Source organism: Triturus cristatus, chromosome 4_1 (assembly GCF_964204655.1).
Source record: "Triturus cristatus chromosome 4_1, aTriCri1.1, whole genome shotgun sequence".
NCBI lineage: Eukaryota > Metazoa > Chordata > Amphibia > Caudata > Salamandridae > Triturus > Triturus cristatus.
The window spans coordinates 1099198106-1099224047 of NC_140585.1; the positions used below are offsets into that span (position 1 = coordinate 1099198106).

At 44.5% G+C, this 25942-nt stretch overlaps 1 protein-coding gene across 1 annotated transcript in view; it reads right to left on the bottom strand.

Moving 5' to 3' along the window:
• Positions 1 to 25942, bottom strand: part of LOC146856076 (lysosomal alpha-glucosidase-like) — an 829176-nt gene that overhangs the window by 749560 nt on the left and 53674 nt on the right. Inside the window, exon 4 of the mRNA XM_085654093.1 lies at positions 14276 to 14424. Within this exon, the coding sequence (XP_085510219.1) occupies positions 14276 to 14424 (149 nt within the window). The remainder of the gene's footprint in view (positions 1 to 14275; positions 14425 to 25942) is intronic.

Genomic DNA, 25942 nt, shown 5'->3' on the forward strand with positions numbered 1-25942 from the left:
TGACTGGGGGAGAATGTCTGCATTTTCAGCATTCCGTCCATCATTTGTATGTTGTAACGCTTTTCGCCCTAAGTGGGATGGGTATTCCCAGACGTGGGACCCGTGCTCACTACGCCACTGGAGTCAAGCTATCTTGGTTGATGACGGCTGATAGCCAGAAACCGGTCCTAGGATGCTTGATTCCGGTCCAGGGAAGACATGGCTTGGCAGTTCGGGCTGGACTGTTCCCATGAGGCACAGGGTCAAGACTGATTTGCATATGGCCATGTCTAAACTGGGGTGGTGTAGTGGGCAAAAGAACGATGGATTTAACCCAGATCTCTTGACTGGGGGAGAATGTCTGCATTTTCAGCATTCCGTCATTCATTTGTATGTTGTAACGCTTTTCGCCCTAAGTGGGATGGGTATTCCCAGACGTGGGACCCGTGCTCACTACGCCACTGGAGTCAAGCTATCTTGGTTGATGACGGCTGATAGCCAGAAACCGGTCCTAGGATGCTTGATTCCGGTCCAGGGAAGACATGGCTTGGCAGTTCGGGCTGGACTGTTCCCATGAGGCACAGGGTCAAGACTGATTTGCATATGGCCATGTCTAAACTGGGGTGGTGTAGTGGGCAAAAGAACGATGGATTTAACCCAGATCTCTTGACTGGGGGAGAATGTCTGCATTTTCAGCATTCCGTCCATCATTTGTATGTTGTAACGCTTTTCGCCCTAAGTGGGATGGGTATTCCCAGACGTGGGACCCGTGCTCACTACGCCACTGGAGTCAAGCTATCTTGGTTGATGACGGCTGATAGCCAGAAACCGGTCCTAGGATGCTTGATTCCGGTCCAGGGAAGACATGGCTTGGCAGTTCGGGCTGGACTGTTCCCATGAGGCACAGGGTCAAGACTGATTTGCATATGGCCATGTCTAAACTGGGGTGGTGTAGTGGGCAAAAGAACGATGGATTTAACCCAGATCTCTTGACTGGGGGAGAATGTCTGCATTTTCAGCATTCCGTCCATCATTTGTATGTTGTAACGCTTTTCGCCCTAAGTGGGATGGGTATTCCCAGACGTGGGACCCGTGCTCACTACGCCACTGGAGTCAAGCTATCTTGGTTGATGACGGCTGATAGCCAGAAACCGGTCCTAGGATGCTTGATTCCGGTCCAGGGAAGACATGGCTTGGCAGTTCGGGCTGGACTGTTCCCATGAGGCACAGGGTCAAGACTGATTTGCATATGGCCATGTCTAAACTGGGGTGGTGTAGTGGGCAAAAGAACGATGGATTTAACCCAGATCTCTTGACTGGGGGAGAATGTCTGCATTTTCAGCATTCCGTCCATCATTTGTATGTTGTAACGCTTTTCGCCCTAAGTGGGATGGGTATTCCCAGACGTGGGACCCGTGCTCACTACGCCACTGGAGTCAAGCTATCTTGGTTGATGACGGCTGATAGCCAGAAACCGGTCCTAGGATGCTTGATTCCGGTCCAGGGAAGACATGGCTTGGCAGTTCGGGCTGGACTGTTCCCATGAGGCACAGGGTCAAGACTGATTTGCATATGGCCATGTCTAAACTGGGGTGGTGTAGTGGGCAAAAGAACGATGGATTTAACCCAGATCTCTTGACTGGGGGAGAATGTCTGCATTTTCAGCATTCCGTCCATCATTTGTATGTTGTAACGCTTTTCGCCCTAAGTGGGATGGGTATTCCCAGACGTGGGACCCGTGCTCACTACGCCACTGGAGTCAAGCTATCTTGGTTGATGACGGCTGATAGCCAGAAACCGGTCCTAGGATGCTTGATTCCGGTCCAGGGAAGACATGGCTTGGCAGTTCGGGCTGGACTGTTCCCATGAGGCACAGGGTCAAGACTGATTTGCATATGGCCATGTCTAAACTGGGGTGGTGTAGTGGGCAAAAGAACGATGGATTTAACCCAGATCTCTTGACTGGGGGAGAATGTCTGCATTTTCAGCATTCCGTCCATCATTTGTATGTTGTAACGCTTTTCGCCCTAAGTGGGATGGGTATTCCCAGACGTGGGACCCGTGCTCACTACGCCACTGGAGTCAAGCTATCTTGGTTGATGACGGCTGATAGCCAGAAACCGGTCCTAGGATGCTTGATTCCGGTCCAGGGAAGACATGGCTTGGCAGTTCGGGCTGGACTGTTCCCATGAGGCACAGGGTCAAGACTGATTTGCATATGGCCATGTCTAAACTGGGGTGGTGTAGTGGGCAAAAGAACGATGGATTTAACCCAGATCTCTTGACTGGGGGAGAATGTCTGCATTTTCAGCATTCCGTCCATCATTTGTATGTTGTAACGGCTGGAAAGGGAGCAGCACCTGCAGTTGTCTACTGCTTAAATAAATATCTTTAACTTAAGAAGACTACATTCCTCCATTACAAAATTGGCGACGATTCCAGCCAATCTCAACTGCTGTCTGGTGATGGAGAACTCATGCAAGACTTGAGATTAATGTACATGATTTCACGTTTCAAGAGAAACAGTTTACCGAAAATAAGTACGAAGAGGAGCAATTTTGAACCGGCATCACGAAGATCCACTGCAAATCTAAAGTATTTAATTTGCTTACTTCTGACTAAGACTTAAATCATTGTTTGTGCTGGCAACTGTTGGACATTGGTATGCATGTTATTCAAATGCTTGTGATGCTCGAGGTCCAACATTCCATGGCTTGCGTTTTTGGAGCTGTGTGGTAGAGTTCGGAAATACCTTTTACGGTGTTCTACTGTGTCATCTGAGTATGCGGTACGCTCACGTGCGTAACGTAACGTGCCACCATCTTTGAAGCTGACAAAGTGAATATTTCTAGCGAGGCATACTACAAGCGACTATTTCCTTTTGCAGATAACACCGCCTCACAAGTAAAACGTATTACGGATTAATACTTCGAAGCAACAAGACTACATCACGCAATGAGCACTCTTATTGAGCAAGGTACTGTTTACTGTAAAAAAAAAAGAGTACAACAAATTGGTATATGTACGTTGGTGCAAATCCAAGATCACTTTCACTTTGTTTTTCCTCGTGAGAAGCCCACCTTTTAGAGTGCTTTCACACGCTTCGGTAATAAGCACATCACAACTCAATTTCAATTTAAAATTTGTTTATTCCAGTAACAATGATTGTAGTTAGGCATATTGTAAATTTTGATTAGTACCAACAAATAATATATTATTTTTTTTATACAGTAGCCATGGAAGCAGCAATAATCTCACCACCCCCATTTTTAGCACAAGCAGGTACTCCATCTATCAAGTGGGAAGAGTGGATTGAAGTGTTCAAAAATTATTTTGAAGCACTTGATGGTGGTGAATTTAGTCATTCAAGGAAGAAAGCTCTGTTATTAAGTACTTTAGGAAAGGAGGGGCAACATATATTTAAGTATTTACCTGTGGCCACAAGGGGAAATGGTCAACAAATTAAAAATGTGTATCTTGAAGCCAAGGTGAGATTGGAAAGGACATTTGCAAAAGAAACCAACATAGTGATGTCTTGGTATACGTTTTATACCCAACCACAGAAAATAGATGAGACGGTGGACCAATTTGTATCTAGGTTAAGGGAATTATCAGTAAAATGTCAATCTAGGGTCATGAGAGAAGAGATGATCCGTGACTAACTCATTGTACAATGCAAAAACCAAAAAATGCAAGAGAGACTTTGGGCTGCAATTAATCCATCTTTACATGATGCTAAAGAAATTGCGAAAGTTGTTGAACAATCTGAACCTTGCATAAGAGAAATGGAAAAAAGAAAAGTTGATGGGGAAGTGTCAAGTATTGAAGGTGAAGATGTTGCAGCAATAAATGCTGGGAAGTTTAGGAGAAAAAAAAAGCAAGAAAAATGCAAATATTAGACATAGTTATTCTTTTGCATCTACTAAGATTTCAAATAACCATCTTAAACAACAGGTTTGAGTGTGTTTTAGCTGTGGGAGTGGGTTTCACACTGCAAATTTTAAAAATTGTTATGCTATAGGAAAAGATTGTAGACGTTGAAGTCGCAAAGGACATTTTACGCGCATGTGTAGATCTAATAATAGCACGAATATAACTTTGATACAAGATAATCCTTCTGAGAAAGAACTAACAGATAGATTATTGTATGTAGAGGGTGAGGAGGATTTGTCTATGAGTTCTAGACCCAAAGCAATGTTTGTCATAGATAATGTTTCTGTGGAACTTATGGTAGATTCTGAATCATTATATAGAATTGTACCTGAAAATATGTTCATAAAATGTTGGCCAAATGTGAAACTTTCACCAAAAGATATCAATCCAGGAGGCTATTAGGGAGAACAAATAGATATCCAAGGTTACATAGTCTCAGAGACAAACTTTCAAGAAAGAACGGTGAAAGGTAAAGTATGTATGGCAAAGACTGGTCCTCCTATCCTTGGATGGCAACATCAGTCTGATTTGGGGATTAAAATAAATCCATGTGCACCGAATCAGGTTTGAGCAGTAAGTGATGTGAGCACTTATGATATTGTGAATGCAGCATGTAAAGTGTTTTCCAATGAGCTAGGATTATTGAAAAACTATGTTCACAAAATTTTAGTAAAACCAGGTGCCGTACCCATTCAACATAAAGTTAGAAAAGTACCAATTGTAGCTCATCAAGAACGTAAACGCATGCTGAAGGAAATGGTTTCTCAGGGTATCATTGAACCTGTTGAAACTTCAAGCTGGATTTCTCCGGTTGTAGTTACAGGCAAATCTGATGGCAGTTTTCGCTTGTGTGTAGATCTGCGCACAGTAAATCAAAATATCATAACTGATAATTTTCCACTTCCAAATATAGGGGAGTTGGTGTTATCTCTGAAAGGTGCAAAGTATTTTTCAAAATTAGATTTTTAAAGTGCATACCATCAGATTAAACTGCATCCAGACTCAAACAAAATTAACAGCCTTTATTACTATGGAAGGCGTTTATCAATCCACAAGAATGCCATTTGGACTCTCATCAGCAGCAAGTGTATTTCAACATATGATGGGCCAAGTTCTTAAGGACATTGATGGAGTAGTGTACTTTCAAGATGACGTTCTTATCTTTGGATAGTCGGTTTTTAGTCATAACATGATTTTGGAAAAAGTATTAGATAAGATAGCTGAAGCAGGGCTAACTCTTAAAAAAGAGAAATGTAAATTCTATGTGGAAGAAGCAGAGTATCTTGGATATACTTTGTCTTCGTCAGGGGTTAAACCGGAAAAAAATGTATTGGAGGCAATATGGAAAGTTGAAACACCACGAGATAAAGACCAACTTAGATAATTTCTTGGTCTAGTAGAATATTACGCAAAATTAGTTACGAATTTTGCAGAAAAAACTGAACATTTGAAAAGAATCTTGAGAAAGGGTTGTGCATTTGAGAGATCTGGAGCTCAAGAGATGTATTTTGAAAATATCAAAATGGAAATATGTAATGCCAAACTGCTAACTCCTTTTGACACAAGGCTATTGTCAATTATTACAGTTGTTGCAAGTGCTGAGGGTTTGGGTGCGGTATTTTCACAGAAACACAAAGAAGGTTAATGCTCTGTAGCGTTTGCCTCACGCTCCCTCACCAGTACTGAGAGAAATTACTCGGTGGTGGCGAGAGAGGCGTTGGCTGCAGCGTGGGCAACCAAATGCTTTAGGATGTATGTTTGGGGATTTCCAATTATTTTGAGAACTGATCATATACCACTGTGAAAGTTTTAATGCCTGGTGGAGCAGAAAATGTTTTGGCAAGGTTAGCTCGTTTAGCAGCACGTTTACAAGAATGTCAATACAAAGTGGAATACTTACCTGGATGGAAGAATACCCAAGCAGACAGTTTATCAAGAAAACCCTTACCGTGGCAGGAAGTTGACAGAGAGGGGTTAGAAGCGTATGGTGATGAAGGTGCTGTGGCATTTGTAGATGATGTAGTTGGAACTACTCAGGGTGCCATAGGTAAAGAACATTGGTTCAAGTGTATGAGAGATGATGTTGTTTTGACTCAGGTCATAGAGATGGTAAATAAAGGGGTGAGAAGAGAAAGTACTGTCCCTGTTGCAGTACGTCCTTTTGTGAAAATTATTGATGAATTATCTGTTTGTGGTGAAGGTCTGATTTCTAGAGGAGACAAATGTGTTCCTCCTCAAGGGGTGTGTTTTGAGCTGTTCAAGTTAGCTCATGAAGGCCATCTTGGTCAAACACTTACAAAAAGGAGATTACATGAGAATTATTGGTGGCCAGGGATGGACCAGAATGTTACTGGTTGGGTGATGGCTTGTGTTGAATATAAAGAAGGTGAGGAAAGGCTGAAAGCTGGGAGTCAGACAATAATGGGGGAAATCACCAATCCTGGGAAGCCTTGGCACACAGTTTGAATGGACTTTATTGGTCCAATGAGAGTTTTGAATTCGGAATGTAATTTTGCTTTAGTTATGGTGGATGTATTTTCTAAGTGGCTGGGGGTTACGTTTATGCATGTAATTATCACAAGAAAAACCAATGAAATCATGGAAGAGGTGTTTAGAGAAGAAGGGTTTCCTGTCATGTTAATCACTGATAATGTTACTCAGTTGACATCTAGGGAGATGAGATTATTTTAGGAATCTTGTGGTATAAATCATTCACGCACATCATTGTACAACCCACAAGGCAATGGAGATGTTGAGAGAGCAAATTGTTTGATTAAAGGAGTTGTGCAGATGGCATTTGGTGATGTTAAAAAAAATGGTAGAACTTGTGTGGGCTTATCGCACCACAGAGAATGGTATCACTAAAGAAATTCCGTTTAAAGTGATGAGGGGACGTGATGCCAACACTAAAATGTCTCCTGCCTGGATGAAAAAAACTGTTGATGGAAATGACCTTCATATTAATCTGTTGCAAGGTTGGGGTGTACATAAAAATTTTAAATCAGGTGATTTAGTTAAAGTAAAAAGTGGAAGGATTGAGGGAAGTTGTATCAAGTTTCGTGGACCATTTAAAGTCAAAAAGAAGTACATGAATTGTATGTTGTTTTAGAAAATGGGAAAGATGGAATAAACACAAGGTAGCTTTGTATGAGAGGATGGAAGGGGGCTGTGCCTTAGGAAAAGAAAACAATGAATTGGAAGGTTGTAGTGGTTACTTGCTTATGAATGATGTGGAAGTGTTGGGTGGGAGAATTCAGAGAGATGTTACAAGGAGTTTTAGGAACATGTTCCACCCAGGTATTTGAGGATTATGTTTACAATTGAACATTTGTTACAGTTGTACATGTTTTTATGCTATCTGGTTCGTACTCCTTATTCTAACATTCCATGACATGGCTTTTAGTTTAATTCAAACTTATTTTATATTCTTTTCATTTGTGTGTAAAGGGAAGAGGATATGTTGTAATCTAGTATGTACCTTTAAATGCTTATGTTCTGTATTGGAACACTTCATTGGAGTTATGAGGAATGTTCCTTTTCCAATCAGTGGTATGCTGGCTGGAAAGGGAGCATCACCTGCAGTTGTCTACTGCTTAAATAAATATCTTTAACTTAAGAAGACTACGTTCCTTCATTACAAAATGCTCACTTTCTGTAAATCTTGTTCCTATCTTGCCACATTTCCTGTGCATTCAAAGACAGAGATCAAATGTAATACTCTGTCTTCTGACAAACCTTGGTGTTTACTTTTCTTTCTCTGACTTCACAGTGAAAGGATTTCTGTGACTATCTTGCTGTGAAAGGAAAAGCGTTTTTCTATCACACAACAAAATGTAAATGTCTGTAAATGAACTGTGCAGCTATTTCAGAATACATCAGAATTAGGAAAGTATAAATGAAACATATTTTTTGTAATTCTGTATTATGGTGGAAACAAATATTTTAATAAGATCAAAATAAATCAATACACAAGGTGATGACATTTCCACATATCATTTGTGCACTGTATACCTTTATTAGTAAAAATACATGTCTGTGTAAATGTAATCGTCATTTCAACTGATGTAATGGTCATTTCAACTGAAAATGTGTTGTCTGTAATGGTAGTGTGCTACAACACTGTGCATACACCATACTACACCACTCTTCTCTATACCACTCCTCTTTACACCAGTCTACTATGCTTTATGCCCCTCCACTCTACTACACTCTATGACATGCCACTCAGTTCAGTGACACTCCACTTCACTGTGTGACATCACTCCTCTCCACTCTACAACATTCCAGTCTATGTCATTCCACTCTATGACATGCTACTCCCCCACACCACTCTACTCTACTCCGTTTTACAACATGCCACTCCACTCTATGCCTCTCCACTCTAAAAGACTCTACTCTACAACACATACTCCACTCGATGCCACCCGCCGCCACTCCACTCTATGCCACTCTATGGCACATTGCTCTGCTCTACGACACACCGCTCCACTCTACAACCGGCCACTCTGTGCCCCCCATTTTACGCCGCTCCACTCAATGCCACACCACTCTATGCCACTCGACACTACTCCACAACACTCTACGACACGGTACTATGCTCTACGACACTCCACTGCATTTTAAACCACTTCACTTTATGACACTTTGCTCCTCTATGCTTGTCACTCCAGTCTACTCAAATCCATTCTATGCTACTATACGACACTCCTCTCTACGCCACTTCACTCTGTGCCACTCCACTGCTTGACATTCTATTCCACTCCACTTTACAACACTCCGCTCCACTCCATGTCACTCTACGTCACTCTTCTCTACGCAACTCCTTCTATGCTGCTCCATGCCACTTTACTCCACTCCACTCTATGGCACACTACTCCATCACTCTACTCTACGCAACTCCTTCCTATGCAACTCCTCTCTACGCCACTCCACAACACTCTACTCCAGTATATACTATGCCACTCTACTCTAGAACTCTTACGACACTCCACTCTATGATGCTCCACTTTACGAAAATCCCTTCTATGGCACTCCTCTCTGCGACACTCTACTCCACTCCAGTCTATGGCATGCCACTCTAGGACACTGTACTCTAATCCACTCTATGCCAATTCACTCTGTGACAGTGTACTCCAATCTACGCCGCTCTACGATACTCTACGCAACTCCCTCTATGGCACTCCATGCCATTTTACTCCACTCTACTGCCCTCCAAGACACCATATGCCACTCCACGAGACTCTGCTCCACTCTATTCCCTTCCACTCTACTGCACTCTGCGACATTCTACTACCTCCATGACACCCCACAACACTATTTGCCACTCATCCTATGACACTCTACACCATTCTGTGCCCCTCCACTCTAACAACAATCAACTCTACTTTACACCACAACAGTCTACTCCACTGTACGCAGCTCCCTCTCTGCCACTCCATGCCACTTTACTTCACTCTATGCCACTCCACTCTATTACACTCCATGCCGCTCCACTCTATGACACTGTACTCCACTCTATGCCCCTTCACTCTATGCCTTTCCAATATACCCCAACCCCCTCCACTCCACAACACTCTACACCACTCCACTTTATGCCACTTCATGACACTCCAATAACTCCTGCACAGGTGATACCTATTGGCTTTGCCAATGCTTTTTCTTAGCTGCCATTCTTTGAAGGGCAAGAATGTTCTACTATTATATGCAGATCCTTGATGCCGTCTTTTTAAGGAATACCAAGTAAACAGCAGTTAATTTCCAATCAGCAGAAATACTCCACAGGATGAGCTTTTCTGTCGGGAAAACAATCTGGCTATAATGCATGGATGATAATTACGGTAAGACTCTCTGCCACCATTCGAATGTGCAAGACCGTGGTCTTCTGGCTGTGGCCCTTGCATTCAGCAGCTCTCTGTTGTTTTTACTTAAAACACTAATCTAGAGAACATTCCAAATGAATTTTATTAATAGGGACTTTAGAAGTAAAATGTGTTTTCTTTCAGCAATAGTCAATGATGAAGAGAGAGTGCAGACGGGAACACAGTAATTATTAAAATACACACACGTGTATTTTTGTGCATTTTGACCTTCTTGACTGATGGTTTGAGTTTGTTCCTCACGAGGTAACCAAAGTGAGAACTGAGCATTTATTTGCACACGGGTAAAGTGTTTGGAAGAATTTTAAAGCGAACTTAATGTTATTCAGTAAGTCGTCAGATAGCAACTGCAGATATTACACAATATTTCAGCTCACAGGCTGGCTACTTGCCAGAACACTCATTTATTAGACAAAGACACCGGCTCCCTTTTTGTTTTAGAAAACCATTTAAAGCAGTCTGAATTATTCACAGAGCCATGGATAGTAGGTCAGGTCCAACATGCCTAAACTGAGAATGCAACGAGCGTGCGTCCAAATAACACCTCACGCCTGCAAATGCCGGAACCGTGGACGCACTCTGTTCCAAAGGCCGCGGGGAGTGAAAACGCATTTTCAGGAATTTCTGCACAAATGTGAATCCTATAACGTGTCATGTCGAAGTGTTACAAAAGGGGACGTGTGTTAATGTGTCACGAAGACGTGTTGCGCATGTGACGACAGTGAAGTGTTACAGTGTCTTCCTTGGGGGCGAGAGGTCACTTTAAAAAACACACTAAGGATGATGCAGGTGGAATGACCTTTTCAAGGGCATGAGGATGGGAGGGGCCTTCCTCGGGTTCAGAAAAGCTCAACAGACCGAATCCAACTGAAACAGCGTCACCTTCAGGGACCAATGCAAGGGCTTTTGCTGCCATTTTAAACAGTTTTCTCCTTCCCCCTTCGGTGACTATGGGGCTACAGTTTGCAGTTGGTTCTGGAGACAATCTGTAGCCCCCTGTTGGCGGAGCCCTACTGTGCTCCCAAATATTGCCTTGCCTGAGCTCCAGATCTTATCTCACTGCAGTACCGCTCTCGGTGCTGCACTTTACATTACATTCTACACTACTCGCCAGAAGCACGTTCCCCGGAGTGTATTTAAGAGTATCTCGCAGGTTTAAGTCACAGAAGCCATTATCACTTCAGTATAAGGCCAAATTACGAGATTTTGGCAGAGCGGTGGCATGGCGGTGCAAATCCACGTTCCACCACTAAACCCAAGCTCATGCTGCCTGCCCGACAGATTACGATTTATTTGTAGTCTGGCAGGCAGGCGGCGTGGCGGTTCCCCCTGCAGTGCCCTTTCAAAGGCTGTGGTGCCTTATAAATAGGCACCGCAATGGGAATGCCGAATAAGGTTCCTGCACGGCATGGACTCATAAGTCCATGCTGTGCAGGAACATATGTGCATGCACACAGGGGGGCACATGTTATGCCCCCCTGTAGGGCCCCCTTTGTTTCCTTTCTGCCCGGCTTTTCATGGCAGTGAATGCGCCATGAAAAGCCTGGCTGAGAGGAAACTTGTAATTTGCTTGGCGGGACCGTGGTGGTACTGCAAAACATTGCGTCCTCTGACCATCTCTCCTACACCAGGAAACGGCGGTTTCCTGGCGGAGCCGGCGGTCCTATTGCGGTCTGACTACTCGAGTCGTAATAGGTCAGTTGGACCGGGGGTATGCGGTGGCTGGATCCGCCACTGCAGCGCAAACACGAGTCTGGTGGTTCAAGGACCGCCAGACTCGTAATCTGGCCCTTAATGTGAGGAGATGTGGTGTTCTTGGGAATATATTTTTAATTCTAACTTCTTGTTTAATCGGTGGTGGGAAAGCTATTGTCTGTCTAGATCTTTTGGACCTACGGAACCCTGGGGCATGTAGGCAATCCTTGTAGTAAGCATTGCTTCCAGGGGGTGGTAAGATCCCGCAATGAGCCATACTCTTAAATGATAATATAGATGTAAAAAGCATGGCGGGCACAACGCTGTTTCTGTGGCATTTATTTTAGATCAGCAGAATGGGTGAGCGCAAATTCAAGTCAAAGGCCAGACCTTGAGCCTGGTGTCTGCTGTGCATACAGAGGACTATCCTGGTGGTCTCTAGGGAAAAGGGTGATGAGAAAATAGCCTGTTGCATGTCAGGCCCAGCATCCAGAGCACAACTTGTATGGTGCGGGATTCTAGGAAGTGATAAATAATAATGGGAAGTGATACATAATATTGGAATTGGTTCTTTTCCTATACTGTATACAAGAGTGAGTAGGTTTTTGTGTACATAACTGTAGCATTAGAGAAATAAGATCAAGTCACCAGTGTGCACGATGCACTACAACTATGTGCAAGATGCATAACTATGCAACTGTCACTTGAATGTATGTAAAACAGCAACAAAGCATAACCTATGCATGTTCATCAATGTACTTTCGGCTTTGCATAAGTTAAATCCTTTTTCCCTGGACCTTCATAAATCAATTCACATTGCATCAATATAGCCTAGACTGATTGCAACATGTGGGGCAGTGTATACTATTCTACAAACACTACTAGTAGTAGTTGTATTATTACTACTACTACTAATAATAATAGTAATAATTAGTTTATATTTCTGTTATTTAACATATCTATAGCACGCATCATGCCATTAATGTGACTTCACAGCACTTCTGTGATTCCAGGGTTACTGCGCATCATACCACACTTCTCCCATTACTGTATGCTGTAAATAACTGGTGTTATTACCACTCAGTTTAACAGTATCAAATAAATGAGTGACCTAAGAAGGATGGAATGCTGGAATGACCTTGCCAGATGTAACCTATAAATCACAGATGTCCCCAATGAGCGTTTATTTCATTCACGAATCTTACGTTCTTGTCTCCTCTGAATTATTGTAATCCTCTGTGTGCAATTATCTCTCTGTGATTGCACTTCCTCTTTCCATGACATCCACCCACATCATGTACACACCCTTCTTTTCCAATCTAATTTTAAAACTCCCTACATTTAGGTCTCCCAGCTTTCCTTTGTCTTCCAAAGTTGTCTTCCCTGCTTTCTACTTATGTCCCCAACAAATGTCCTGCCTTCCCTAGCCAACTCTATCATTAACTTTTTGTGTAAAACAAACAATGATGGATTGAGATTCTTGAGTTATTCTTACCAATAGTGCAATGATAGGATTGAGTCTTTACCTAGTGCTTTGTACTGAACAATAGGTTGGCGTCTTTGATTTTGTATCTTTGTGCCCAATTACAACTTTGGCGCAAAGGCACCGGCTCCTCTGCGCCAATACCGTGTAAGGACCACCAGCAGTATTTCGAGTTAAAAATGTGTAACTCGTAACACAGCCAGCGGTCCTTTGCCTTTCCCATGGCGGTGCCTGGAAAATAATCAACGCAATGGGAACAGCAAAAAAGTTCCAGCATGGCATGAACAGTGATTTCTATGCTGTGCTGGAACTTTGTGGGAATATTGACAGGGGGCACACGCTGTGCCTCCCCCTGAATGTATCCCCATGGCGGGGGGGTCATGGGGGCCCTGTAGGGCCCCTTTTATTCTTACACCACCAGCCTTTTTTTGGCAGGGCTCCTTTATCAAAAGAAGGGCAGTGCAAGAAATTGTAATATGCGGAGCGGGACTGCGCCAGTCCCTGCTAAGCATATTGCATTGCGGCACGGCTGCACCACCACCAGGGAATGCCTGTTCCCTGGCACAGCCGGCGGTCCACCGCCGGTATAACTTTGGAAGTCGCAAATAGCACAACAGTGGACCACCACTGTTGCACCACCAGACTCATAATCAGCCCTATTTGTTGTTTAAAGGATAGGAAGATGGTTCCACATAATAAAAAGAAAGCATGGGTTGTGGTAAACTGACTTCCATGTACACTGTGTCCCTTGCTGAAAGTGGAACGGCAGAAGGACTAAGGAGCAGGCAGCATACAGAATACAGCTAATGAGGTTCTGGTGCAGGGAGTTTGTGGAAAGGGTGTTGGCTTGCAGGTACACATGGGAGATCAAAAAATATTGTGGAAAAAAGGTAGAGCTTATGGATAAATGGATCAAAAGTGGTCAAAGGAAGAAAGGAGCAAAATAATAAACAAACAGAAGTTAGCTGAGAGAATCCAGAACCCCTTCTAACAAAAGAGCTTATTAAATGATGTTCTCACCTGAAAAAGGCAAAAGGGGATTAGGTGATCCAGATAAAAAAGGGAATGAAATCAATATTTCACGATGAATGTCTTTCACCAGATTGGATTCAAAATTGATCAATGCTGCTCATTTTGGAAGTGTTGTAGAAACCAGTTCATAGAAAACCTTTCTCATCAACAGATTTGTAGAAGTCAGTTTTGGTCTAGATCACATAGATCATTCCAATGTAGCTTTACATCAAACAACATTACATGGAATATAGTAGTGAAAATCGGCAAAGCCGGACACATAAATTATTGTACTTACAGCACTGCTCCTGTAGTTCTCCTTACGATTTTAAAATGGAAGAATGTATCATTCTTAAAGACAATGTCATAGTCAGGGTCAACAGCTTCTTCGGAAGGGGACTCAATTTTGAGTGGCACTTCAAATCGCTGATGATTTGGATCATAAATCTAAGCGAGAAGAGAACACAATTAGGAACAAAACAATATATATTTTAGTTTGGAGTAGAAGGCATCATTGTCACCTCTACACATAACAAAACCATACCTTTCCAGATCTGACCAAACCCAAGCCTGAGTGCTAAGTGAGCCACCTACTTAAGAAGATCACCTACTACCTTCTAGCTTCATGGAAGATCATCACATGTGGCACTGTTTGACTCATTATTGGCTACAAACACTATTGCTTCGTCACTCCTTCAGTGTATGCCACTGCTTTCTCCATCATTGTCAAGATCTGCTGCATCACCGCCTACCTGTAAGAAACTTCATCTTGCCATGAGGCCATTAAAATAAAATAGCTGAACTTACCCATAACATGGGTGACTAAAAGTAAAGTAAAAAGCTAAAGGCCTTCCCAAACTAGTTATGCAGGATCTGGAACAACATTTCAGGTAAGCTCAGGCACACTCATTCACTATTCCACTTCACAAACACGCTGAAAGCTCATCCTGTGAATGTGTACCTCATCCATCATCAGCAAATGAATATACAGCTGCTACTACTCTTAAAGCTGAAATTGAGAAAATAACTCTCCCCGTCCACCCCCCACAACTTCACATGGGAAATATCCCCATGACCAAATACAAAGCTCTATGAAGCACTTAGGTGTTTAGAAAGATGAACCCTCCTTGGGTATATAGGTCATACTGTTCAGGTGTATGCAGTAAACAAGCTTCAAGGATAGCAAGCAGTAAAGACCATAGTTTAGCATACTGTCATAAGGAAAGAATTGAATTTTCATATCAGTTTTAGAAGATGGAGGTCCACAGGAGTGGAAGCAGCTACAGTTGTTGGCTAGTACTCAAGGGTATTTTGTTCATAGCATGGGCCATTGCTGTCCATTCCTTTGTACAAGACATAAACACAACCAGATTCATTCAGTAACCATAGAGCAGTTATCATTTAATGGCCCTGTACATATAGTGCAGGGAATTAAGTCCTGTTGCCTGATATTCCATGATGGTTGTCATTCCCTTTGAAACGTTTGCATTTTCATCAGCAAGGATTTTTGAGCTATAAATTATCTAGCATGCTCCTATCTCTTTTGGTTTTGTACATGCCTAGAGTTGATGCACATGCGCATGGTTCCAACTGGATAAAGATGGTGGGTGTTAAGCATACAGAGAGCCTGGTGTGCAAGAATCGTAGCCATTATTGGATTAGTCGAAGAGCCAGGTCTTCCGCTTCTTGAGGAATTCAAGACGTGAGGAGGAGGCCCGATGTGTTGATCAAGGTTGTTTTAGGTCCTGGGTGCGATGTAGGAGAATGCTTGTCCCCCTATTCTGCTTTTGTGGATGCAAGTTATGTATGAGAGTGAGTCTGAGTGTAGGTGTCTGGTGGGTTGGGGAAAGTGAAGGCGGTTGTTCAGGTATGTTGTGCAGTGCCTTGCAAGCATGCATGAGAAGTTTGAATTGACTGCATTTGTGGATGGGGAGCACTGGAGCTGATTGTGGTGTGGTGAGATGAGAATGTGTCATTGGAGGTCAACGATGAGTATTGATGAACAGCCGCGGTCGGTAGTAGGAGTAACTGCAGGGCGGTGACGTGGGGAGGGGGAGGGGCAGGGTGGGGGGTAGTAAACTATGGATTCCGGAGGTTTACAGGTAAGATAACATATAAATTAATAAAACGAATTTCGTTGCGTGCACAGCATCGCATTTGGGGATTCAGTGCACGCAACGAAATTCGTTTTATTAATTTATATGTTTACTTACCTGTAAACCTCCGGAATCCATAGTTTACTACCCCCCACCCTGCCCCTCCCCCTCCCCACGTCACCGCCCTGCAGTTACTCCTACTACCGACCGCGGCTGTTGATGAAGTGTTCTGGATGGTCAGGAGTCAGTGGAGGAAATGGTTGGGGGTCTCGACATAGAATGTGTTGCGGTAGTCTGATCTGCTTGTTATGAGGGCCTGTGTTACTGTGCATTTGATGTTCAGGAGTAGCCATTTGATGATCTTGTGGAGCATGCAGAGATTATGCAAGCAAGAGTAGCTGACTGTGTTTACTTGTGCTGTCATGTTGAGCGTGTTGTCCCGAATGATTATCAAGTTTTTAGTGTGGTTACTGGGTGCGGGTCCGAGCTCTAATGGCCACCATGTAGAGCCCCAAGGAGTGTTCTTGTTCCCGAAGATCATTACTTCCGTCCTGTCAGAGAAGAGTTTCAGGCAATTAGACCTCATCCAGTCTGTTATGTTGCTCATGCCCTTAAAGAAGTTGGTTCTGGTGGTGGTGGACTTGTCGGTCAGAGAAGGGATGAGTTGGGAGTCATCAGTGTAGAATATTATTGCGATATATGGAGAAGGTGGAAGTACACGAAAAATGAAAGCCCATGTGCAGTTGCTGTTGAAAATGTTTCACAAGTAATGGGAGTATGCAATGTCTTTACGGGCATTTTATTATTGGTGGCATTAATACCCATACATCATTGCAGCCTCTTAAAGTTTCAAGATGCTTGTTGGAATGGGTTTCAGGTGATTTATTTTGAGAACATTCGAAGATGACATATTTTCCAGTTGATTTTGTTGACATTAAATGTTAGCATTTTGGGGACTCATCATGAAGATTTCACGGCATTGTATGAACATTTAAAGGCAATTGTAAGAGCTTTTTAAGGCCATACTACCACCATTTTTCCCTGATTCACTATGTCAAATCACTTTAAAACTGAAAAATGTTCTTTTATTTTCACAAAACATACTTTACCATTCTGCCTTGCCTCCCGGCCCACTGGTAACACACTCTTTTTTCAAAGAGGAATATATTGCTTTCTTACTGAAAAACTTGCAGTCAAATGCTCCGCTCACCAAACAGTGGAACAATACAGTTGTCTCCTGCAGATACATAACAAGAGTTCTCCCTCAGGGATCACAACTTTCTCCATCATGTTTATTTAACAAAAGGAAGGAACAGAACACCGGCAGCAAGTCACCTCTCCAAGGGCCGCAGCTACAGGGGGCATTTGAAGGCCGGGCCAGCCCATAGTAATCTTTGGACTCCCCCCCCCCAAATGACTCAGGCAGCTGGCAAAGAAAGTATTGCAAATGCAGTGTACAGGTGCTGGAGTTCAGAAGGAGAATGACCAATACAAAATATAAAGGTCTTTAAATCTTGTTTTTATGTTGCCATTTGCTGTGATTCAAAGGCAGAGGTCAAATGACAGGCTAGATCTTTTGACAAATTGCTGCATTTACTTTAACAGGAAGATGTTTCCTTCTCTCTCTCTGACTGCAAAGTGAGATAATTTTGTAAAGTGAACTATGTGACAATCTCACTGGGGCACAGATAAAAGGAAAAGAAAGAGTGTATGATGTCATTTGTTCGTAATACACAACAAAATGTAAATACTAGAAATTATTTGTACAGATATTTCAAAATAAATTACAGCAATTATGAAAGCACAATTGAAGCACATTTTTGTCCAGATTAACAGCTAGCTGGATTTGTGTCACTTGTGCAAACTAGTTCTTTTTTTATTTTCTTTCCAGTGCAAAACTTGTTTTCAACTGGAAAGTTGCCTAAAAGTGACACAAAGCAGCGCAAAGTTCAGCGTTACTCTGCGTCAAAGTGCCATTCAGTGGGTGCTGCATGAGTGTTTCCATACAACCACCCGTGGTTTTTGATGACAAAATAATGCCACTTGAAAGCAGACTTTAAGAAAGGAAAAAGGCTTTTATTTTTCTACAGTTTTACCATTTTGCATGTGTGCTGCAATATACAGCACATAACCGAAGTTGTAAAGTTTGTCTAGGCATAGTATTTTGTACTGTAAGGGCACCTTTCCAGTACAAAACCTATGCTAGACTCACAGAGATACCTTTGCACTGTGGTGCAAAGGAGTGTACTTGGTGCTCGGCAGCCTTATTGTGCAACAGTGCTAGGGAGGGAGCAGGATAGTGCTATATCTTTGGGATTGTTGTGCTTTCCTGCTATCTCCCTCCCAAACAAAGCAGCACAGCAACTGTGGGTGCTGGGCTGTGCGAAAATGTTGTCAGTTGTAAATCTGGACCCTAGTTTCGTAAGTGTGAAGTGAGATGGAAAAAAAGATTTTAATCGGATCAACACAGTTTTGGTTGATGCACAAATGATAAATATTGTATTGTGTTCCTTCATTTGTATAGTGCTTACTACCTCGAAGTGTGGCACTCAAGAGCTTACCTACTTGGGCAGCAAGCTACATCTTATAGAGTGTGTGGTTTGAAGAGTGTTGTTTTTGTTTTGTGATCCTATGTGGTAAGTGTTTCCATGTGATGCCTGATGACCACAGAGGTGCGGTTGCCATGTTAAAAGACGCAGCGCACAGCAGTGTGATGGATGATGAGGTGTAGGAGACAGGGACACTCAGTTTATAGTGTTTGAGATTGCTGGCAGTTTTTAACAGCTCTGCAGGTCCCTTTATAATATTTCTTAATATTATAGTCTTTGTAGCTGGTTACTGCACTGGGTTTTCCAATCAGAAATTTTGCGTATAGTTTTGGGCCTGAGCTAACATGGTTGGAGGGAGAGAGAAGTGGAGAGATCTGTTGGGATTGACATTGTTACTGGCATCCCATATTTGAGTGCCATTGTGAGATGCCATCGTTTTATAGATATTTGAGACCTTTAGTGGTGAACTAGATTAACGTCCTCCGATTGATCTGAAGTGTGAGACATATCTCTTCAGTTACTCCATGCCTGTTCATTTGGTGATTGTATTTGTATTAACTGCACAGTACTGGTGATGGACGACTCTCGTAGCAGACAGGGTTGCACAGGGAAAGAAAATATGCTCAGGACACAAAAAAAAATTTGGCCCCCATTAGTGAACCAGGTAGCTAAGAATTTGGGCCCAGATTTGCAAAGAGGGCAGTTTTGAACCAGTACAGACACATTGTAAAGGTGTTTTCAAGGTATGGGAGACTACATGCATGTGTGCTTGATACAGGCAATATTTGTGGTAATATCAGGGACCTCAACAGTAAGACCCAGGTCAGCAGACCATAAAACAGGCCCACAAACCTCCAAAGAACTGGCCCACACACTGACTTATTAGACCGGCCCCTCTGGCACTGCCTGATTGCCCTATATTCCAGTCCCTATATGCCAGAATGCTGGTAGCAGATATGTCCTATTTGAATGTAAGGGATATAATTTAAAGTTGGCTGTTGACAACTGAGTGTTATGGTATTAGTGTTAGTGTGGTTCAGAAATGTTATATATCAAATTTCAATCTGTGGATTGTAAACTTAAGATTGAGCTTGATGATGCAACTCCAGGTTCTGTTGCTGGGATGTGGTGTAATTGTCTTGAAAATAGCTGTGTTTTCAACTGTCTTCAGAAGTTTAAATGCTACTAGATGCTTCGAATGCTAACTGGTAGTAAATTCCAGAGCTTGGTAGCTTGTACTGAGGAATCAGTGTCTCCTGCCGGCTTCTTATGGCAAGGTGGTATGATATTAAGTGATGCAAGCCTGGAGCTCATTGTCCTTGTAGGTATATGGGCTTTTCCTTGGGAGGCTCGATGGACAATGTAAAGTACCTTAAACATTGCCTTTTTATCAATAGGAGCCAGTGTACCGATTTAAAAACTTGAGTTTCTATTTTGCTTATGAGAATTGTGGCTGCTCCAAGGTGTAGGCTGGTAGCATCATCCGTTTTGGAGATTACAAGAGTGAGGATGGCTCGTAGTTCCTGTTGGTATCCAAGGTATGGGAAGATACAACAGTGTTTTTATTTTACGGAAGGTAATCTGGGTGACGTTGATAAGATGTAGCATTAAGGATAGGTCCGAATCAATGGTTGCTTCTAGGTTTCTGACTTCTATTGCTATTGTTGGAGGTGGTCTAATTTTCCTCAGGCCATATGGCGGTAGGCTGATATTTTTGCCATTCTCTGCAGCTTGTAATATCGGTCTTTGAGGTATTGATCTTTAGATGGTTATTCATCATCTATGTGTTTCTGGCCCAAAGGCAGTCATCAAGTTTTAAATTGTCTAGGTCTTCCAGGCTATCCATCTTTAAAATAATTTGGGTGTCATCTGCAAAGCTGTAACAGGTGAAGTTGAATTACTTTTTTTTTTTAACAAAACTTTATTGCATACCAATGAAGAGCTTGCAGTACAGGTACAAAAGCTCAAATGGGTCAGCAATACAACTTAGCAAGCATGTCAATACGGAGAGGCAACTTAAGCAGCATCCCCCGTTCTAAGCATCATACAGCGTTACAGTTTAGGACAGTAGTTTTCAATAACCCCCCATCTGTCCCTACCCCTCCCAAACCTTCCAGCTGTGTGCATTCCTGCGCAGTCTACTCTGGTCCAACTGTTGTGTTGCCAGCTCTGTCTCTGAGGTGTGTTTCAAAGGGTGCCCAGATATCTAGTGGTCTAGAGCTCGCTGGCATGAGTTCCCAATATGTGCGGCATTGCTCCTGGCAGTGGGCAGTGTCCTTTAACCAAGCAGTGTGTGTGAGTACAGGCACCGGCCCCAACGTATTGGGACCCTGCGCTTTGCCAGTAATAGCAGCATCGCCACCAGCCGGCAGTATGCAACGGGTGCCTCCTCGACATATCCCAGCAGGCATGTCACAGGGTGCAATGGCAGGCGGATCTCCATAATGCAACTAATTGTCTCACATCCCCTCCCCAGAACTCAGGGAAGGTGTCATAAGTGCTCGGTAGGTCGCTCGCAATTGGTAGCATAGCAGCGTGTCTAGTGCCGCGGCCTCACGCACTGAACTGTTGGGCAGCGATTCAAGGAACTGTCCTCCAGGGAACAGATGCACAATAGACTTTACTCCCAGCTCGGCTGCTCTACCCGCCGATCCTTTGCTTTGCAGTGGGGGGAACAGTGAGTTTCTGAGAAGCAGGCGTGCAAAGCCGGGAGTCCAGCCCAGTGCCCGAGTCCATCCCATGCCCACCGCATGCATTCTACAGGGTCTATATTACCTTGGGGTGCTTTGTATTTGCATAACAATGCCTTCATCAGTTGCCACAGCACTGCCCGGTCCCTCTTCACCGCCACGTGAGGCTGAAAGGGAGTAGGGTATAGCCAATGATGCAGGAAGCTCGCCTGTGCACTTGGGGCAAATATCTGCAGGTCTAGCACCCCCACCCACCATTCGCCAGCATCCGCACCTCGTATTTTACTCTGAGCTATCGCCCTGCCCAAGTGAGCATTATTAGATTAGACCTTAGCCTTTTAAAGAAACGCACTGTGAGAGGCATCGGAATATTTGCAAAAAGATATAAGAATTTGGATAGGACCACCATCTTCGCGATCGTGATGCATCCAGCGAGGGACAGCGGTAGCCTGGTCCACATTCGAATGTGCGATTCGAATCATTCTATGGCACACCCATAGGTGGTCCTCCAAAGCTCATCTATATCTCGACTTAGCCATATTCCTCGGTATTTGACTGGCTCAGTGGCCCATCTGGATGGATATTCTGTGGGGCATGTGACGATTGCATCAGTAAGTGGGAAGAGTACCGATTTTCCCCAGTTGATCTGGACACTGGAGTATCCTTCAAAGCTTATTATCTCACGTGTCAGAGGTGCAAGGTTGGTGCTTGGATCACGGATGTAGAGGGTGATATCGTCTGCATGCATCGACAACACCAGCCCTCAGGTGGTGAATAGTCCTTAAAATATCCGCAATCCGCATTTTACCGGAAATTTTTTGCTTGCTCGCGCTGTAAAATAATACATTCTCGCGTGCGCGCGATCGCCTTACCTGAATCCCCGCGTTCGCCGACAAGTTTTCCTGATCCGGTCGCGTTCTGCACGAGATGTTGGATTGTTGGTAGCCATTTCCGCGGTCTCGCAGTAACGTCATTCGTCGCGCGATCACGTCTTTCTTCTCGCGATCATGCACCGCGAGACAAGTGAAAACAAGATGGCTGCGCCCGTGAGCAACCGCATGGGTAAGTTGGCGAGCCGCGACCACGCAGAAAATACCGCGAACGGGCGGGAAAAAAGCTTCCGCATCTTCGCGATATTTCCGCGTGTTTGCAGAGATTTTTAACATTTTCGCGATAATTTGCAAAAGTGAATTTCGCAAATTCCGCCCACCCCTAGTGGTGAACTCAATTCCTCGCTCCGCATGGTGCTGCATGGTGCTGCCGTAGCCTCGCGGCCGATTGGTCCATGGTGAAAGCAAAAAGAAGGGGGGACAGAGGGCAGCCCTGCTTGGTACCGCGGGTAATTTCAAAGCGTTCGGATATTTGCTCATTTAAGCTCATACGGGCCACAGGCTTAGAGTGTAGAAGCTGGACTTTCTGGATACATTTTGTACTGAACCCCAGTCTCGCCATCAGCGTGAGGAGAAACGACCACTCCAGTGTATGAAACGCTTTTGTGGCATAAAGTAGCGCAGCCACCGACAGCACCAAGGGGTGGATGTGGTGCATGACAGCAAAGATGGTGCACAAGTTGTGAGACGTCCAGCGCCTGGGTATCAATCCGGACTGATCCAGGGCATGAGTTTTTTTTAAAGAGAGGGGGCGGTAGGAGTCACACACCTCAGACGGGTTGTCCGGCTTGAGAATCGTGATTATTTGGGCCTCGCGCAGGGCTGGAGGGAGCTGACCCACTGACAGCGACTTGTGATAAATCTCAAAGCGATCCGGTCTGCATACTCCTTCAAAAGGTGAGCGTAAGCCTGTCGGAGCCAGGAGTCTTGCCAGCTGGCAGGCCAGCGATGACCTGTGCTATCTCCCCTGTGGTTATTGGAGTGTCCAGGTAGTCTCTGTGGCCTGTTCCCAGCCAGAGCAACTCTATAGTGTCTAGGTATTCTTGCAATGCCAACTGGTCTATAGTCGTGCTTGCCGTGTATGGCTTGGCGTGGAAGGAAGACAAAACCATAGGTAGCACAGAGGTGATCAATTGATCGTTGCAGTCTTTCAATTCTGCCACATAGGCCAAGGTGTGTGGGTTGCGCAATAGTCCCAACAGGGTCTTATTGGGTCTTTCCCTAAATAGTGCACCTCCCTATATGCTTCATCGTTGTACTGGGATATCTTTTCTCTAATGTCTGCAAGTGTGGTCCAGTTGTGACCAGGGGCCAGCGTGAGCTCCAGTTTGCCAATCTCTGCCTCCAATCTACCCCGAGTACCCCGTATCGCATTCAACACTCCCACCTGTTTCCCAATGCATTCCCCGTGCAGCACAGCCATTAAAGCCTCACATAATATGGATGGCGATTTCACCGTGCCTACATTGTTTGATAAGGAGTCTATGATGGCACAGCATATTTCCTCCAGGAATGCGGTGTCCTGTAGGGTATGTGGGGGGAGCCACCAGGAGCATGCCTGTGGGTGAGTCTGCAGTATAATCAGCACAAGGCGCACCGGGGCGTGGTCCGAGAGTGTCCAGGAAAGGTGATCCACCGTCACAGCCCAACTGGTCACATCTCTGGTCGCCAGCCAAAAATCAATGTGTGACCAAGAGCCATGGTATGTTGAGTGCCAGGTGCCGCTTGTCTGCTCCCCGTGTGTATGTCGCCAGATATCAAGCAGTGCGTTGTCTTTAACTCTGGTCCTAAGGGTGCCCACTGCCTGTGGGTGATGGTGTCTGGCCGTCAAAGTGGGCCAGCTGGGAATGTAATGCAAGTATGAAATCTCCTCCCCACACCGCCGCCTCAGGGCCCAAACCTGCCATCTGTCTCCAAACTCACGGGAAGAAACCCGGGTTGTCCTGATTAGGTCCGTACACTGCCACCAGTGTCATAGGCTGCTGGAACAGTTTCCCTGCGAGGATAACATATCTCCCCTCCTTGTCTATGATTGTGTGAGTAGTTTTCATGGTAGCCCCCTCCTAAGCAGAACAGCAACACCCCTTCCATAGTTAGAACATGCGAATGAGTAGGTTTCGCCACACCAGCAGGGGTGGAACCTGGCCTCAGTGGCCTCCTTCAGATGTGTCATTAAGACCCCGGATATTCCAAGTCATGGAGGTTATCTTAGCCATACCGGCCGGTACAGATCATGAGCATGTTGCGATGTGGGGGAGTACCTAATATTGCGCGGGGTGACGCGGGTGAGCTCGCATGTGCCACAAGTGTTGCAAGTGTCCTACTAAGTAAATTTTTGACCCATCTAGCTTGTCAGCACTGCCCTTTCCTTGTAAGCAAACCCCACCCTCCCGCTTTTTGCTCTCAAACAGTTCCCCATTGCAAAGGAACCTCAATGAACTCCCAAACCCTCCCTGCCGTCCCACACCAACCCTAAATAAGGTTGTGACAGTCTGCCCGACCTCCTCCCCACCTCCCAACTTAATAGGTCTACTTAGGGAATTATCTCATGGGGGCACACTCCTTCCAGTGGTCTCTCCTGTCACCAAGGACAGAGTGGCCAAGCCATACTCAGTGCTGTGGACTTTTTTTAAACTAGGATAATTGGCTCTTGCCTCCTGTGGGGCATTACAATTCTACAGAATGTATCAGTTTGCGTGTCCGCTCATTTCTAGGCCAGCTCACCAGCAACTCATGTGGTTGGCTCATTAATCATTGTTGCTGGTGGGGCCTTCTTCTTGGCAGTCAAGGGGTCTTGGAGGGCGTGTGGTGTGTTTTTTCCAGTTTCTTGGCGAACATCAGTGCGACCTTTCTGATCCGTGAAGAACTGCATCTTGCCCCTCTCTTGATGCATAACTTGGCCCGGGTAAAATAGGGCGTACATTAGTTCCTGTTTTTGGAGGATTCTCTTAGCTGGGAGTAATTCTCAGCATGCAGTCTGGAGCACCAGTGTGAAGTCAGGGAAAAAGGAGAGAACCTTTCCCTGGTGCCCCACCTCCCCCATTTCCCATGCATAGAGCAGAACGGCATCCTAGGCTCAGTAATTAGCAGTTTTTGCCACTATCGGAGGTGCAGGCACCCCTGGCAGCAGTCTGGGCCCCAACGATCCGTATGCCTGCTCCACAATAAAGATAGAAGAGAGATAGTTTCCAAAGAGTTTGTGCAGCAATGTCTCCACGTAATCCCCCATCTGCGATATTGCAGTGGACACCAGTACCCCCGTGATGCGGAGGTTATTACTCCTGGAGCACGATTCTAAGTCCTCAGTCTTAGCTTTAATCTGGCACCCTGGTCCATCTTAGCAGCCGTTGCTTGACGTCTGCAAGGGCATCGTCCTTGTCGAAACTCTGGTCTCCAGCTTCGCAATTTTAGCATCATGGGTGTCCACTCTGGTTTTAACTTGATCTAGGTGGGCTGACAACTGGTCCAGCTTCGAATCGATTGTGTTAAAGCTGTTTTTTTCTAACCCTGGGCAGAGCAGGCGTAGTGCCTCTACGCGAAGTTCCAAAGAAGGTAGGGGTTATTGAGAGAATAAGGATGGCGGGGAGGAAACAGGAGAGTGGCCATGGCGAGTAGGAGGCAGCCACAGCAGGTAAGTGTCTTTTTATTTACTTTTAATTACTTTGGGAGGGTGGAGGGACCGGCTAACCACGGAGTTGTAGTTTTGCCTGAACTCCGCTTTCGCAACAGAATGCGGAGTA